The sequence below is a fragment of the Lepisma saccharinum genome, chromosome 13 (assembly GCF_977018435.1).
Source record: "Lepisma saccharinum chromosome 13, izLepSacc3.1, whole genome shotgun sequence".
NCBI classification, from domain to species: Eukaryota; Metazoa; Arthropoda; class Insecta; order Zygentoma; family Lepismatidae; genus Lepisma; species Lepisma saccharinum.
The window spans coordinates 81,425,699-81,441,589 of record NC_139241.1 but is presented as its reverse complement, the minus strand read 5'-3'; the positions used below and the strand labels follow the sequence as shown (position 1 = coordinate 81,441,589).

General features: G+C 37.1%; 1 protein-coding gene across 1 annotated transcript in view; it reads left to right on the top strand.

Moving 5' to 3' along the window:
- The first annotated feature begins 4,162 nt into the window (after window positions 1-4,162).
- AGO3 (Argonaute 3) overlaps window positions 4,163-15,891 on the top strand; it is a 76,561-nt gene continuing 64,832 nt past the window's right edge. Inside the window, exons 1-2 of the mRNA XM_083134528.1 lie at window positions 4,163-4,281; window positions 12,897-13,079. Coding sequence (XP_082990654.1) covers window positions 12,909-13,079 — 171 coding nt within the window. The 5' untranslated portion in view covers window positions 4,163-4,281; window positions 12,897-12,908. The remainder of the gene's footprint in view (window positions 4,282-12,896; window positions 13,080-15,891) is intronic.

The window sequence follows — 15,891 nt, the reverse complement described above, 5'->3', positions numbered from 1 at the left end:
GATATCACTTTCCGCTCTTTTATATTAAAAAACAACTGCCTGCAGTCGAAGCGTCAGTATCGTGAACCAGGATCAGACACCAAAACGGTCGCGAATGGCCGATCACAAGATAAACTCGTTTTGATGTTCCTAGATCGCGATCAAGTGTTGAACCGTCTTCGTGCAATGGAATTTTCCAGTGATCCCTACCCGATCCGAGTTTAAAATTTGATCCTCGTTCGTGCACACGGCCATCAGTAAACTAAAAACTGCCAAAATAATAATAATAATTTGTGGTTCTGTGGTACAAAGTCGTAATGTTTATAAATACTGTACTTTTTTTCCCAGAACACAAAACATATATAAATGTCATATATTACGTGCAAGGTAAATTATAACACAACAATGTTTACGATATTGCTACATGGTGTTGGAAATATGATTGTATAAATTTACGAAAATACATGTTACTGGCTATTTACACCAGCTTACACGACACGACATTATAAATACATAAGAATTAAGAAATGAAAAATTCAAATACTTACGACAGTACAGTAATAATAGAAATAATAATAATAAATCTTTATTTGAGCGGGCGAGGTTCAGCATACGCTGTTCTCTCAAAATCGAATGCATTTGGTAAGGCATTAAAGTCCCGTAGAAGAAGGTTCTATGCTTTCTCCTTCTCTCTTGTGTTGTACCGTCAGTTCTTTTTTAATATTATTATTATTTTACACTCCACTACATCCTTGTACATATTGACAAGGTTGATTAGTACATCTCTCAAATTCATAGAAGTTTGCAGCCCGAATTATTTTCTTCTCCTACCTACATGTTGATACTTTAACACATCACATTACTCTATGAGGTTCTTGATTGTCATTTGTTTTAGCCAGCCAATCAGGCATAGCCTTACAAATTAATCTCGGATCAGTTGAACGGAATCTCGTGAACGTCGTTTTTCATTGGTGCAATGCAAATCTTTAAACCAAGTTCATTTATGGCCGCGTGCACCAACGCCGATTATTTCGAAGTTCAGATGAACGAGATCAATTTTAATCCACTCTAAATGAACTTGGTTTAAAGATTTACCTTGCACCAACGAAAAACGACGTTCAGGAGATTCCGTTCAACTGATCCGAGATTAATTTGTAAGGCTATACCTGATTGGTTGGCTAAAACAAATGACAATCATGAACCCCGTAGAGTAATGTGATGTGTTAAAGTATCAACATGTAGAAGAAGAAAATAATTCGGGCTACAAACTTCTCTGAATTTGAGAAATGTACTAATCAACCTTGTCAATGTGTACAAGGATGCAGTGGAGTGTAAAAATATAATGATATTAAAAAAGAACTGACGGCACAACAAAAGGAGAAGGAGAGAGCATGGAACCTTCTTCTACGGGACTTTAATGCCTTACGAAATGCATTCGATTTTGAGAGAACAGCGTACGCTGAACCTCGCCCGCTCAAATAAAGATATATATTATTATTATTTCTATTATTACTGTACTGTGGTAAGTATTTGATTTCTTATATATTTATATTGTCGTGTCGTGTAAATAGTCAGTAACATGTATTTTCGTAAATTTATACAATCATATTTCCAACACCATGTAGCAATATCGTAAACATTGCTGTGTTCTAATTTACCTTGCACGTAATATATGACATTTATATATGTTTTTTTTTGTTTTGGGATAGAAAGTACAGTATTTATAAACATTACGACTTTGCACCACAGAACCACAAATTATTATTATTATTTTGGCAGTTTTTACTTTACATAGTTCTCGAATTATCAGCATTGTACATCCAACATCTCTAACGTTTACACGCCCTCGATATCACTTTCCGCTCTTTTATATTAAAAAACAACTGCCTGCAGTCGAAGCGTCAGTATCGTGAACCAGGATCAGACACCAAAACGGTCGCGAATGGCCGATCACAAGATAAACTCGTTTTGATGTTCCTAGATCGCGATCAAGTGTTGAACCGTCTTCGTGCAATGGAATTTTCCAGTGATCCCTACCCGATCCGAGTTTAAAATTTGATCCTCGTTCGTGCACACGGCCATCAGTAAACTAAAAACTGCCAAAATAATAATAATAATTTGTGGTTCTGTGGTACAAAGTCGTAATGTTTATAAATACTGTACTTTTTTTCCCAGAACACAAAACATATATAAATGTCATATATTACGTGCAAGGTAAATTATAACACAACAATGTTTACGATATTGCTACATGGTGTTGGAAATATGATTGTATAAATTTACGAAAATACATGTTACTGGCTATTTACACCAGCTTACACGACACGACATTATAAATACATAAGAATTAAGAAATGAAAAATTCAAATACTTACGACAGTACAGTAATAATAGAAATAATAATAATAAATCTTTATTTGAGCGGGCGAGGTTCAGCATACGCTGTTCTCTCAAAATCGAATGCATTTGGTAAGGCATTAAAGTCCCGTAGAAGAAGGTTCTATGCTTTCTCCTTCTCTCTTGTGTTGTACCGTCAGTTCTTTTTTAATATTATTATTATTTTACACTCCACTACATCCTTGTACATATTGACAAGGTTGATTAGTACATCTCTCAAATTCATAGAAGTTTGCAGCCCGAATTATTTTCTTCTCCTACCTACATGTTGATACTTTAACACATCACATTACTCTATGAGGTTCTTGATTGTCATTTGTTTTAGCCAGCCAATCAGGCATAGCCTTACAAATTAATCTCGGATCAGTTGAACGGAATCTCGTGAACGTCGTTTTTCATTGGTGCAATGCAAATCTTTAAACCAAGTTCATTTATGGCCGCGTGCACCAACGCCGATTATTTCGAAGTTCAGATGAACGAGATCAATTTTAATCCACTCTAAATGAACTTGGTTTAAAGATTTGCCTTGCACCAACGAAAAACGACGTTCAGGAGATTCCGTTCAACTGATCCGAGATTAATTTGTAAGGCTATACCTGATTGGTTGGCTAAAACAAATGACAATCATGAACCCCGTAGAGTAATGTGATGTGTTAAAGTATCAACATGTAGAAGAAGAAAATAATTCGGGCTACAAACTTCTCTGAATTTGAGAAATGTACTAATCAACCTTGTCAATGTGTACAAGGATGCAGTGGAGTGTAAAAATATAATGATATTAAAAAAGAACTGACGGCACAACAAAAGGAGAAGGAGAGAGCATGGAACCTTCTTCTACGGGACTTTAATGCCTTACGAAATGCATTCGATTTTGAGAGAACAGCGTACGCTGAACCTCGCCCGCTCAAATAAAGATATATATTATTATTATTTCTATTATTACTGTACTGTGGTAAGTATTTGATTTCTTATATATTTATATTGTCGTGTCGTGTAAATAGTCAGTAACATGTATTTTCGTAAATTTATACAATCATATTTCCAACACCATGTAGCAATATCGTAAACATTGCTGTGTTCTAATTTACCTTGCACGTAATATATGACATTTATATATGTTTTTTTTTGTTTTGGGATAGAAAGTACAGTATTTATAAACATTACGACTTTGCACCACAGAACCACAAATTATTATTATTATTTTGGCAGTTTTTACTTTACATAGTTCTCGAATTATCAGCATTGTACATCCAACATCTCTAGCGTTTGCACGCCCTCGATATCACTTTCCGCTCTTTTTATATTAAAAAACAACTGCCTGCAGTCGAAGCGTCAGTATCGTGAACCAGGATCAGACACCAAAACGGTCGCGAATGGCCGATCACAAGATAAACTCGTTTTGATGTTCCTAGATCGCGATCAAGTGTTGAACCGTCTTCGTGCAATGGAATTTTCCAGTGATCCTTTCCCGATCCGAGTTTAAAATTTGATCTTCGTTCGTGCACACGGCCATTAGAGTGGATTACAATTGATCTCGTTCATCTGAACTTCGAAATAGTCGGCGTTGGTGCACGCGGCCATTAACCTGACAACGTAAGCATCTATACTAAAATTAAAAAAGCTTTCTCCCGTGATGTCAGAACGCAAGGTTGCTCAAATGTTGTGCGATAAGTGAGACTTGTTCTGTTGACTGTTGGGCACGGTAACACAAATAACAGGGACCAAAAAAAATTCCTTCGCCCACCGCAGCACAACGCTTGCTGGCAACATTGCAGAACAGTGAGGTTAAAAGTGGTTTTTCATCTGTGTATGTCTTGCGTTACGTTTCAAGATTTACGTTTAAAGTTTCGTTTGAAAGGAATTCGTAATTTGAGTGTACATGGAGTGATTGTAAGATTTGGGGAGGTAAGTAAATCAAGTTGAACAGTAGTATTATTATTTTTCTTTATTTAAAATGTTAAAGTTGCTTTTGTGAATCTGCCTCCATGCCAAGAAGATTTCAGATGAAATACAGCGTGCTAACACCACTTCTATTGTTCACAGCAACATTTTTCATAGTAGTTTTTATGAGTAAATCATTAAGTTTTTAAAGAAGGATACCCTTCACGTGGCAAAGGAAAAATAAAATGACACGTTTATGTTGGCAGTAACATTTCTATATTTGCGCAGGTAGCTTCCGTACACCCGCGAAAAGTGAAACATTTTGCATTGTTTATAAAATATTGGGTTTAATATGGAGTGGTAAAATTTTAGTATGCCCGAAACGTATTTCTTCAATTTTACAGGAGAAAGTACTTACCGAACTGACTTTCCGTACACTTGAAAGGTCGTGGAAGTGTTTTTTCCCATCGCTTAATTTATTTCTCCAGTAATTCATGTATTTTTGAAGATTAATGTGTCTCCAATGCACGAAAGCTGTTGCCTCTATATCCTTCCACCACGTGAATCAAATGTTGCGTGCGTTCGATGATGTAACCCCCGGTCAGTGTTTCCAACCACACCATTGTTTTCTAAGAACGACACTTTTAACTGTTTGCCTAACCTAACCTTGACGTACATGGTTCGTGGAGCTATTTATGAATGGTTCGTGGGGCTATCCGTGCATGGTTCGTGGGGCTATTTATGAATGGTTTGTGGGGCTACGTGCACGGTTCGGGGGGTTTATCTGGGTACTACTTTACTATACCGGAGACACCTGTCAATGATTTATTTCACACTTTTTACATTGCTAACGTACTATCTGCATTCCGGAACATTTATTTAGGTGAAATAATAAATTTCCAACGAAAATAATGCCTATTTCTTACATTTACGAGTACTTACTGTTCTTCCTTATTTCCACACAATATGGCGATAGCTTACCCGTTCATCGCGCGTTGTGCCAGTGTTTTGTCGATTTGGAGTGTGCATGCAGTGTTGCAACATTGTTCACCGAAAAATACCTAAATTTAAAAAAAAAATTAAAAACACTTCACGAAAAAAGTTCAATTTTCGATATAAAGAGTAATTATTAAACCATTGACGTTAGCCCCAAAAACCATCCACGGGTAGCCCAAAAACCATTGACGTTAGACCAAAAATTCACGATAGCCCCACAAACCATCACAGGGACGAGGTATGCCTACTAGGTTAGGTTAGGCCTGTTGGGTTAGGTTCCATTAGCACTCCTTTCGTTCAATTTAGCATATACGGACAACGGCACATCATCTTATAGCGAAGAGATGGCGTGGGTTGAAACACTGACTACGGTGTTTACGTCATCAAACACATGGAACATTGTGCTCTCATGCAGAAAGCAAATGGCGGCAGCAGCAATAGCACGTTGGAAAGAGATTTTCGTAGAAAACCACATGCATTCACAATAAAATGGATCAAAACTACATTACCGAACATCAACAACGCTACAGAAAATGATTTGTGTAAGTACTTTCTCCTGTAAATTTGAAGAAATTTGTCTCCGTTATAGTAAAGTGTTACCGACAATTGTAACTATGTTTGCCTAACCTTGCCGTGCATGGTTCGTGGAGCTATCCATGAATGGTTCGTGGGGCTATCCATGCAAGGTTCGTGGGGCTATTTATGAATGGTTTGTGGGGCTACGTGCACAGTTCGTGGGGTTTTCGAAACTGGAAAAAAATATATACAAAATCAGTAACACAAAAGTAGGTATTTTTCGATGAAGAAGGTTGCAACACTGCATAACCACTGATCATGGACAACACTAGTCAAGATTTCGGCAAGAATTTACAATACTGGACCCTTCTGTAATTTCCATAATACTAATTATACTCACAAAATACTTAGTCGCGGTGGTTCTTCTAAGGTTAAGATGTTGCGGTCAAGTGCAGCAATTGATCATTAAATAACGTTCTTGATTTTTGCAATTATTCTCTGTATACAAGAACAGAAACCATCTTTGTTGATATAAAGAATTGACGTTCGCTAAGACTAACTGTGTCTACAGCGTTGCCACAGTGTTGATTTGATACTTAGAGAGCACGGATCGTGTTAGAATGGTGGAAGAGAGCAGTAAGAAAGTTGTGAATGTTGCACAGATCGTTAGATGGAGTGTGGAGGAGGATGCATCGAGGACGAAGACGACTAAAGTGAAAGTGACAATTACGATGTAGAAGAGGATGTGGAATGCGAACTGATTTGATTACAGGCAAGTTTGGTGATCTTAAAATTGCAGGATACGAAAATGGCGTCTTCGGTGAGTAACGTTTGTGGTTAAGTGTTACGAAAATAAGATTTTTTATAGGTTCTTTGCTGCAATTACCGGAAAACCATTGACAGATAGTCGCATTGAACATTCTTGGTAAGATTAGGTTAGGGAAACATAGTTAAAATCTGGAGTCTTAAAACTACTTATGTACGGGTTGCTCCACACAGCATTGGCTCCGTGGTCATCTAACCCACCGTCGATTTTGGAAGGATTTTTTTTTCTTTTTATGAAGATTACGTGTTACTTATTAAGTTTGAATAAAAAAATTCTGGAGCACGGAAAGTAATTTTTGGAGTTCTACGTGCTACGAAACTTAACATTTTTTAATATTTAAATTCCTTACCAACGTATCTATAGAGACAGGCGGGTAGCCGGAGCGGAGCGAATTCGTGATTTGGAGGATTCAATTAGTGAGTATGCGAAATATTACGAAAATCGGGGAGGGGTCCGGTATTGTAAATTCGCTCCAAGATTTCTCTGCCATATTGTGTGTAACGCAAGCAAAAATGAACAAACAAGAATTACTCGATATGTCGAAAATTGAGATTATTTGCGTGAAAAAAAAACGAAATGGCACCTTCAAGAATCCTTAGGAATGCAGAATATGTAAGTACCAATGAGAAAAAGAAGAAAATAAAGGAATTTCTGACGTTTCGGGGATACTAAACTTTTAATAAACCGTTTGTATGCACACTAAAATAGCGAAAGAACGTGTCGAAAATGACTATCAGTATCAATCCTAACCTAACTAGCTACGTAAAATTATAGCTGCTATTGTGGAAAGTCATTTTGGGTGCTTTATTCACTTGCGCGAAGCCTTCGAGCGGTTCTGCTACATGGTAAAGTAACATGCTAAGGTAAAAGACGTACTTTACTTCACAATAACACATTTTCGAGAGCTAAAATCAACTGAAAATCTTCATAAACCATGCACAATATTTCACTTTCTCCAGGGGGTACGGAGGGTCAAGGGTACCAGAGTGACTGGCATCACCAGATTATGAAGCTAGCTTTTGAGCTATTTTCACCAGATTTTAAACTGCATGTGCATGATCTACAATCTGGCCTGGCTTGTGTTCATTCTTTAGTTGTTGATGTGTATATAGCTTACATCAGTGTGCATGTATTTTCGTTTAGGCGACAAATACTTCTTTTCTTTTGCCCAATATCGCAAAGTGTTCTGATATGGAGTGCTGCTGTTAATACGTCATGTGATGTAGGTATGAAGCAACATGATATTCCTAAATATTTTGGATTAGGCAGGTCAGGGTTAGGCCCATTAGCATTTAATTTACTTCCATAAATACTTCCAATATCTGATCATTTGATTTCTGGTCTTCAGCACTTGTGGTTATTCTCATCACCTGCTGAAAGTAGTGGGCCTTTATTTTAATATAAAACTCATTCACACGATGTGAGGTACATGCCAGTAGTCCATATCTTAGACGAATGAAAAGAATGACTTCTTGCATACAAGCACACATAAAGGTGATGTAGAAGGGAAAGGATATTTACCACCAAACACTTGGTAAGTTATCACTATTACTATGAAGCATGTGTGTGTATAATGATTAGTTCAGAATTAAAGAATTGGAACCTGCACTACACAAATTATTATCATCATGGATATTATGATTTTAAAAAATTCTTATGCAAGAAAACTGTGGAAACAAAGTTAATGAAACTGGTAACCGTAATGTATTAAAACGGTGTCATTAAGAACAACAACAATTAATTTCACAGAAGTTTGAGATTTTGAAACTTTTGACAATATTGCTTGTAACACTGTTAAACAGTGAAAATTTTACAGAGGTGAAAATAGCCATCCTTCATAGATTTCGGGTCGCTGAACACTAAAATCACAATGAAAATTGCCTCCTGGCTCAGGTTTCTGAGTAATTTCACTTTTTACATTTTACATATAACTCTGTGGGAATACAATGGGAGTACAATAGTACGAATAACAGTTCACAACCCTACCATTTTATACATGCCGTCTTTTTGTCTGTCGCTTGTGGGGAACATCTGGAGAATCTCTCTGGATCATCCAGCAGAAATCTGCTGACATTGAAATTGACCACTTTCCTTTGTAATGCTGCTCCATTGCAGAAATGTCCTGATGGAATCTCTCTCCTTTTTCATCACTGAAAGTGCCACAATTCAGTAGGAAGATAAAAATATGTGAATGCAGGAAGTGCATTTATAGTGACATGTTGCATCCAATTTTCTAATAGGCAGATATGAGTTCTTCCGCTAGGTCTTTGTAATTTTCAGCACGAAGGTTGCCAGGCATGTAGCTCATCAGGATTAAGATTTAATTCAAACTCTGTCTCTTGAAAGAGCTTGCGTATCTGGGAACCTATAAATACCCCCTGTTTTACCTTTTCCGTACTTAGACGTGGAAACTTTTAGCATAAGTATTCAAATGCGCGTTTATTTTTGTTAAAGGCCTTCGCAAATGCCTTCATAAGTCCTAGTTTTATGTGCAAGGATGGTAGGACAATTCTGTTAGGGTTCACTAAGGTTCGTATGAATCGTTTTGAGTGCCAGGCAACAAAGCTGTTTGTACAGGTCATTCCTTCTGTTTGTAATGTGCATGTCTCGCGTGGCTATCTCACTGACATATATAGCAACAGTACTTTGTGTACCCAGCTTGTAGACCGAGCACAATAGCTATCATTTTGAAATCACAACATACTAACCAGTTATGTTGATTGTAGTTTATAAGATCCAGAAGACGTCGACACATGGGATAGCTTTCTTTACCTAGGGATTGATGGTGATATTTCATTACTAATATGCAATATCACAGCCTTGAGGCTAATTTGTGATGCATCTATAAACAGTCTCCAATCCTCTGCTTTGTACGGAATGTTCAGTTTCAGCATCAAACCTTCAACATCATTGCAAAATACTAAGTTGTCGTCACTGCTGAGAAATGTTGACAGTTCTTTTTGACGATCGTGAAGAGTAGATACTCTTAACCGTATCCGCCAGGAGGGTCCACTGCTGCAATCTGGATGCTAAGAGTTCAGCTTTATTCTTTGGCAGTTCTAAATCCCTAATAAAGTCATGAAGTTCACTTTGTGAGATTCGGTGTACGTTACAAGAGGTACTTGTCGGTTGAAATGTTGGATCTGCATCACTGGTGCTTGGAACACTTTCTAACACATCATGTTCACTTCCATCATCCTCCATATCACTGTCTGTCTGAATGTTAGCTGGGGGATCGGGGACTGGCAATCCTTCGCCATGGTTCACTGGGCGAATGACAGATGGTATCACAGGGTATACAATCTTCTTCGTATTAATTTCTCCCTTCAAGCACGGTACCATGCAGAAATAGCAATCGGTGGTATGGTTTGTTGGTTCACGCCAAACTGCAGGCACACCAAAATGCATGGAAACTTTCTTCCCAAGCAGTAAGGGTGGATGAACAAGTTGTACAACAAACGTGGGGAGCCCACGATTTATCCTGGTCTCTGACGTGACACCCAAAGTACAGTAAATATGACTTTTTCAGTGGGACCACAAATCACGTCAGCGCATATATAGCAAAAGTTGTCCGGCAAGTTTATACAGGAGCGGGGCATTGCTGCACACTCAGAGGACCACAAAATTTATGTCATGTGTTTAAATGTACAAAGTCACTAATGAAACACACTAAAAAGAAATTCAGAAACAGACGGTGCAATATCAACTTCTCCACACGTTGCCATGTACAAGACTGAGGCCGTTGGATGGACCCAGTTTTAACCACTCGATCACGTGATTCATGAGATGAAGGCCGAAAGCAACAGTGCCGAGTTGATAGCAGCTTTATCGAGAACTTCAGGACCCTGATTCAGTATAACTCCACATGATAGCACTTCAGGTGACAGAATGCGAGGTAAAAATAAGAGACCAAGATAAGTTGGTTTGGGTGAACTGGGGCTCCAAATCATAACGAGGCATCACCAATCCATGTACGAGCTGAAGGCTGGTAACATATTTGATGTGTCATTCCACACAGACAGTACAAACAATGGCTGTTCTTTGTTCTGTTAGCATTGCATTGTATTATCACAAATCTGTAAGCAACTTTAATCACGTTATATGTTTCGTAATTCAAAACATGGACTGGAGTTGGGATTGTAGCAAACTATAATTTTACCCACATATGTTGAGATAGCAGAAGTAAAGGAGCAAATTTTGTATTAATATGAAGGTTCCAGTGTCTTCATGCTAACCTAACCTTCTTTATGTCATATGGCTAGGTGCAAACTAAATAGGCACAATCATTCTTTTGCAGAATGATTTTTGTGTCCCATGCGGTTTCGTGGCAAGTGCCAATTTGTTGATTTACATAGAATATGTTCAACATGTTTTCCAGCTGTTGAAAATGTTGAAGCTGATCTGGTGCCTACCCAGCATCATATAAAGTGTGTACCTGGAGGAAACTTAGGGGTAAAGGCAGCCAGGGGCATGGGGCCCTAACTCCACACCCCCTATATACGCCTTCATGACTTTGTGCAAAGCACAGGAGAGCGCTTTTTGCATAGATTATAGACTAGTACTGCCATCTGCAAAAAGTTTTATCATCAAGTGCGATTGTGTGGTCATTTTGCAGAATTGAATTCAGCTCTCTTTTCACATTTCATCAATTTTTTTTTACATGGAAGTACAGCGTGGCCCAAAAAATAGGTGACCAAAATGTAGAACCGTTGTATTATGTATTTGGTTACCTTTTTTCAGCCACCCTGTATCATCAGACTTATACCAATATGCTTACAAAGCTATGCTGGTCAGGTTCATTATACTTTTGCCTTGGTATTTTCCCCTTGTAACAGCTCTTGCATCCAATGACTTCTCCTTGTTCCCAGCCGTAAATGAACCTGTGTGGACACTAGCACCCATGATATAAGCACTGTTAGCACCTCCCTTGTAAGCAGGGCATTGAATTTTATGCAAATGGCTTTCCCAAATAATTGTAGGGAAATGTACTTCTTGGTAGAATCTGTGGGAAAGTAGAATGGGTGTGTATCCTCTTACAGGTAAACAGGGTGTTTACCAGTGCAGAAAACCTGAAAGGGGCCGTTGACCCACTCTACCTCATTGGGAATTATGTTGAAATTCCTTTTAATCGATAGATTTTGATGTTACACGTAATATAAAATTGGTTCCAGCATGCGGAAAATACAAACAATGGAGGTATTTGATCCCAAAGAATAGACTGCGTAAGTAAAAACCTGCTATTTTAGAGTACTTTTTCCACTTTGTATCAGTTGTATGCACACTCAAATAGCAAGAGAACACTTAAAAAAGTAACTCAGTCCCAACCTAACCACATAAAATGAAAACCTACAAGGTGTGTTCTGCTTCACACTAAGGTAACAGGCATACTTTACTTCACAATAACACATCTCCGTGAGCTAAATACAACAGGAAACATTCATAAGCAGGGAAATCTTCATAAACCATGTGATATATTTCACTTTGTGGAGGGGGTACAGAGGGTCAAGGGTACCAGCCTGGTAATCTTGGAAAAGTCGGGGAAATCTACTTGTATTCTGGAAAGGTCGGTGTTTTTCTAGTAGTGCAATAAAGGTGGGTTTTTGAAGAAACAAAAATATGACAAATTTGTTGTGGATAACTACACATATATGGATATAATGTTCCCAAAATCTGGACAAATATATACATCATCCGCAGTCGATTGGTTGATTTATTTGCTTTTTGTGCCACTTTTGGCTAATTTGCAAAGATGGGGATGAGTAATGACATGATGAAATTGATGAATGGACACTCACAAACATCGATGCCCATGCTGGGACTCTTAGCGTCGTAGCACGATGTACTAACCACTCCGCCAAGGAGCCTGGCTCACCCGCAGTCAAATCTTATAAAATCTAACATGTGGTGTGTATATACACTGCTCTCCATAAATTAAGCTACAAATGGTGATCATCCAATAGAATCAAACACAAGGCCGGAGGGTGTACATATTTTATTTGTAACGAAAGTAACCGTTGTCTGACACTAATAAGGGATATGATCCCTAACGCATTCGTTGCTTTCTTTCAGCGTGCCCACCACTCTTCTTCTCTTTTCTCCAACTGTTTTCTCTTTTACCTCACATTTTCTTGTTGTTGCTTAATTTCTGGAGGGCAGTGTATATGCCACCTGTACTACAATAGCACACTGCGGATGACATATATATATACACGCCATTCACACTTAGGGTTTAATGAATATATTGTTAAAGAAAAAAATTATGCAATTGCATAACTAATATTCTACTTCCATTTGTATCTAGCTGTAGATAAAAATGGCAGGAAGGGGATTTGGTGGTCGTGGAGGTAGAGGTAGCGCCCTCGATGCATTGCTAGCTGCGAAAGGTTTAAAACCTCCGGAGCCAACCCCAGGGAGGACAGCTGGTGACACTGAAGATGCAGCTTCTGCTGTCCCTACATCGTCAGCACCATCAACTACAGTACAAGTAAGTAAACCTAAGATATCATACTAGTTGGCAAGATGGTTTGATTTAAATCACATTAAATAAATAATTTATAGAATAATGTACATAAGGAATTTGAAGATATGATAATCACTTTTGGTAAAAGTACATTAATTTTGTAACTAGGGCTGAGCTGATGGCGATGTATCAGTATCGAAAAGTATCTCTTGGAATTCATCTACCGATATCAGCCGATACTTTTCCGGCATATTGGTCTTTCATGGGATCTACAAAAAATGCAGCATGGCATTTTCATGGAGTCTAATTATCCTGGAAATTATGCAAAATTCAAACATGTTTTTTTATTTTGCCCAAATTATGAAAGAACATAACATCTATTTTTAATATTCTAATGTAATTCTTGAACATTCTATTAAAGCAAATGTATTCGTCAATTCATGCATGTAATTGGAGAAGATTATTTACACATTACTATTTTAGAGCACATTTTAATTATTGCAATTTTCTATTATCGTTATCAGTGGGAATTGGTAAGAGTATAGACATCGGCTCAGCCCTACTTGTAACCATTGAATGGTGTTTCTTAGACTCTAAGAAAGGAAACAAAATATACATACTGATGGGGTGAAGCTCATATGAAAGGAAATTTAATATGTTTACTTTAAGCATGCTTAAATTAATCTTAATTTAAAATTCAAGAATCTTATAGCAAGAATTGCAAAATAATTGTGTAGAATAATATACAAGATTCTAATCATGTTAAACCATATATAGTGTCATTATCATTACGTTGTAGATAAACATCAGCTGATATTTTCTAAACTACCATTAACCACCTGCCCCATCAATGCAATAAAACTAAATCAGTGAGATAGATAGAGGTTTTTCTTCCCCGACTGAACTTTCAAGGCTTTTGTCCCCCCTAATCAGAGGGTCTGTGCACACCTATGGTTATATGGTACGTCCAGAATGCTTCATTTTCACTGGAAGAAAAGTTAGTGAAATTATTATGGTTTTAATAACCCACTCAACAAACACTTCCATAGGTTCATATATTATGAGAAACTGAAAAATGTATATTTACTTGTAATTTTCTCTTTGCTTTAACCAAACTGTTCTAATATTTTACAGGGCTGTTTACCAGAAAAATCCTTTCTAAAAAAATTATATATTATTTGTATGGTGCCAAAACATACAAGCAATTTTAAGCGTGTGTTTTTTTTTAAATCATCAAAAATGATTTTTATAGACACTACTGAAGCTGAAAAATAAAGTTTCCGTACGTGATGGTCATGTCCATCTATTTGTGTCAGCTATCAGTATACAGGACTTATGGTTCTAAAGGCAAAATTTAGTGGCCAGATAAAGCTACCAAATAGTAACCTAGGACAAATTAGTCTAGCCCATCTGTCTGGTTGTAAAATACCATGTTTGTTATAATGTGACTTGTCAGTATCTTGGAAACTTGCGAATATTTATTTTGATTGGCACGCCCGTCTGCCTATGTCAATAAAGTAGCCAAATGTCAATGATTGATCTATTGTAATGTTGCGATATCTTCAAAATTCTTCAGTCTGCAAATATGAAGTTTGAATTATCAATTTCAGGTTATATTCAATGTATTATTTCATATTTCTGATGTTGTAACTTCAATTAATGAAGGGAGTGGTCATTTGAAATTAATCTGAAACAAACAATTAAATAATTATAACAAATTATTCTACTTTCATGAATAATTTTCTAAAAAGTTCGAAATCAGGTTAGTAATTGAAATAATTGAAAAATGGCCTACTTCTAGCAAATCTTTTCCCGAAGAGTGTCATAGCGGAAAAAAAAATTGCGATTCGACTTTTGAAACTAAGATATTGGCACTCGAATTTTGGATAACATTAGTTATGTCAGGTTTAGTGTTGTTTTTGTATTTGCTTCTCTCCTGGCTTTTTCATTTGAAATCACAATAAAATATTGCCGCAAGAATTGGACATTTCTTGGTAAAACTACGTATAGTATTAGGTACGGCTAACAACAACAAAACGAAATGTGAAGTTAAGTTATTGAGAGACAATGAGATCACGTAACATTTCGCCCCTGAGAGAAAGAGTTAACCAAATCATACGTCTTGGGCGAGTATTTGAGTCAAGTAGTACTTAATTCTATAGTTTCACCCATTTCTCATACTTCCGGTCGTCTTAATGATTCTAAAAGCAAGAAAAAAAAATCTCTTCTATAGTTTCCCAAAGAAAATCAAATATTAGGATTAGAATTATACTGTTCGGAACTCTGAAGTTCCTGATTTCTTCGTTGTGGCTTCTAGTTTGTTTTTTTTATGTTGGTATGTATACTTAGGACCAAAAAATCTTAATTTTCAGGGTTAACACGGTAGCTAATGGGGAAGATGTTTGCAAAAATTATTATGCATTTAACTTTTCTTCTCAGGTGCAACAGGTTACGTGTTTTGATTGTCTCTCAATATCTTAAGGTTTAATAAATGATATTCTATGCGAATTTTGTATTTTGTTTAACCAGACACAAATGATCTGTGATAATATGTGTTATGCGAGAAAAATCGAGACGCGAGATCTTGACTTGGAATTTAGCATATAATTGTCTGATTTCTGCGCAGTTTTCTGAAGCTAGGACCATTCCCTTAATGGTGGAGTGTTTCAGATCTGCAGCGACAGCTGTTCTTTACCCAACAGTAAAGTAAATCGTTAGATCATTTTTGTGCGTATAGAGAAGTTTCTCGAAGTTGACTGGTGAAATCAAAAATAAGAGCCACCATGACACAAGATCGACTCGAGGAATTATTGATGATGTTTGTTGAACAAAAATT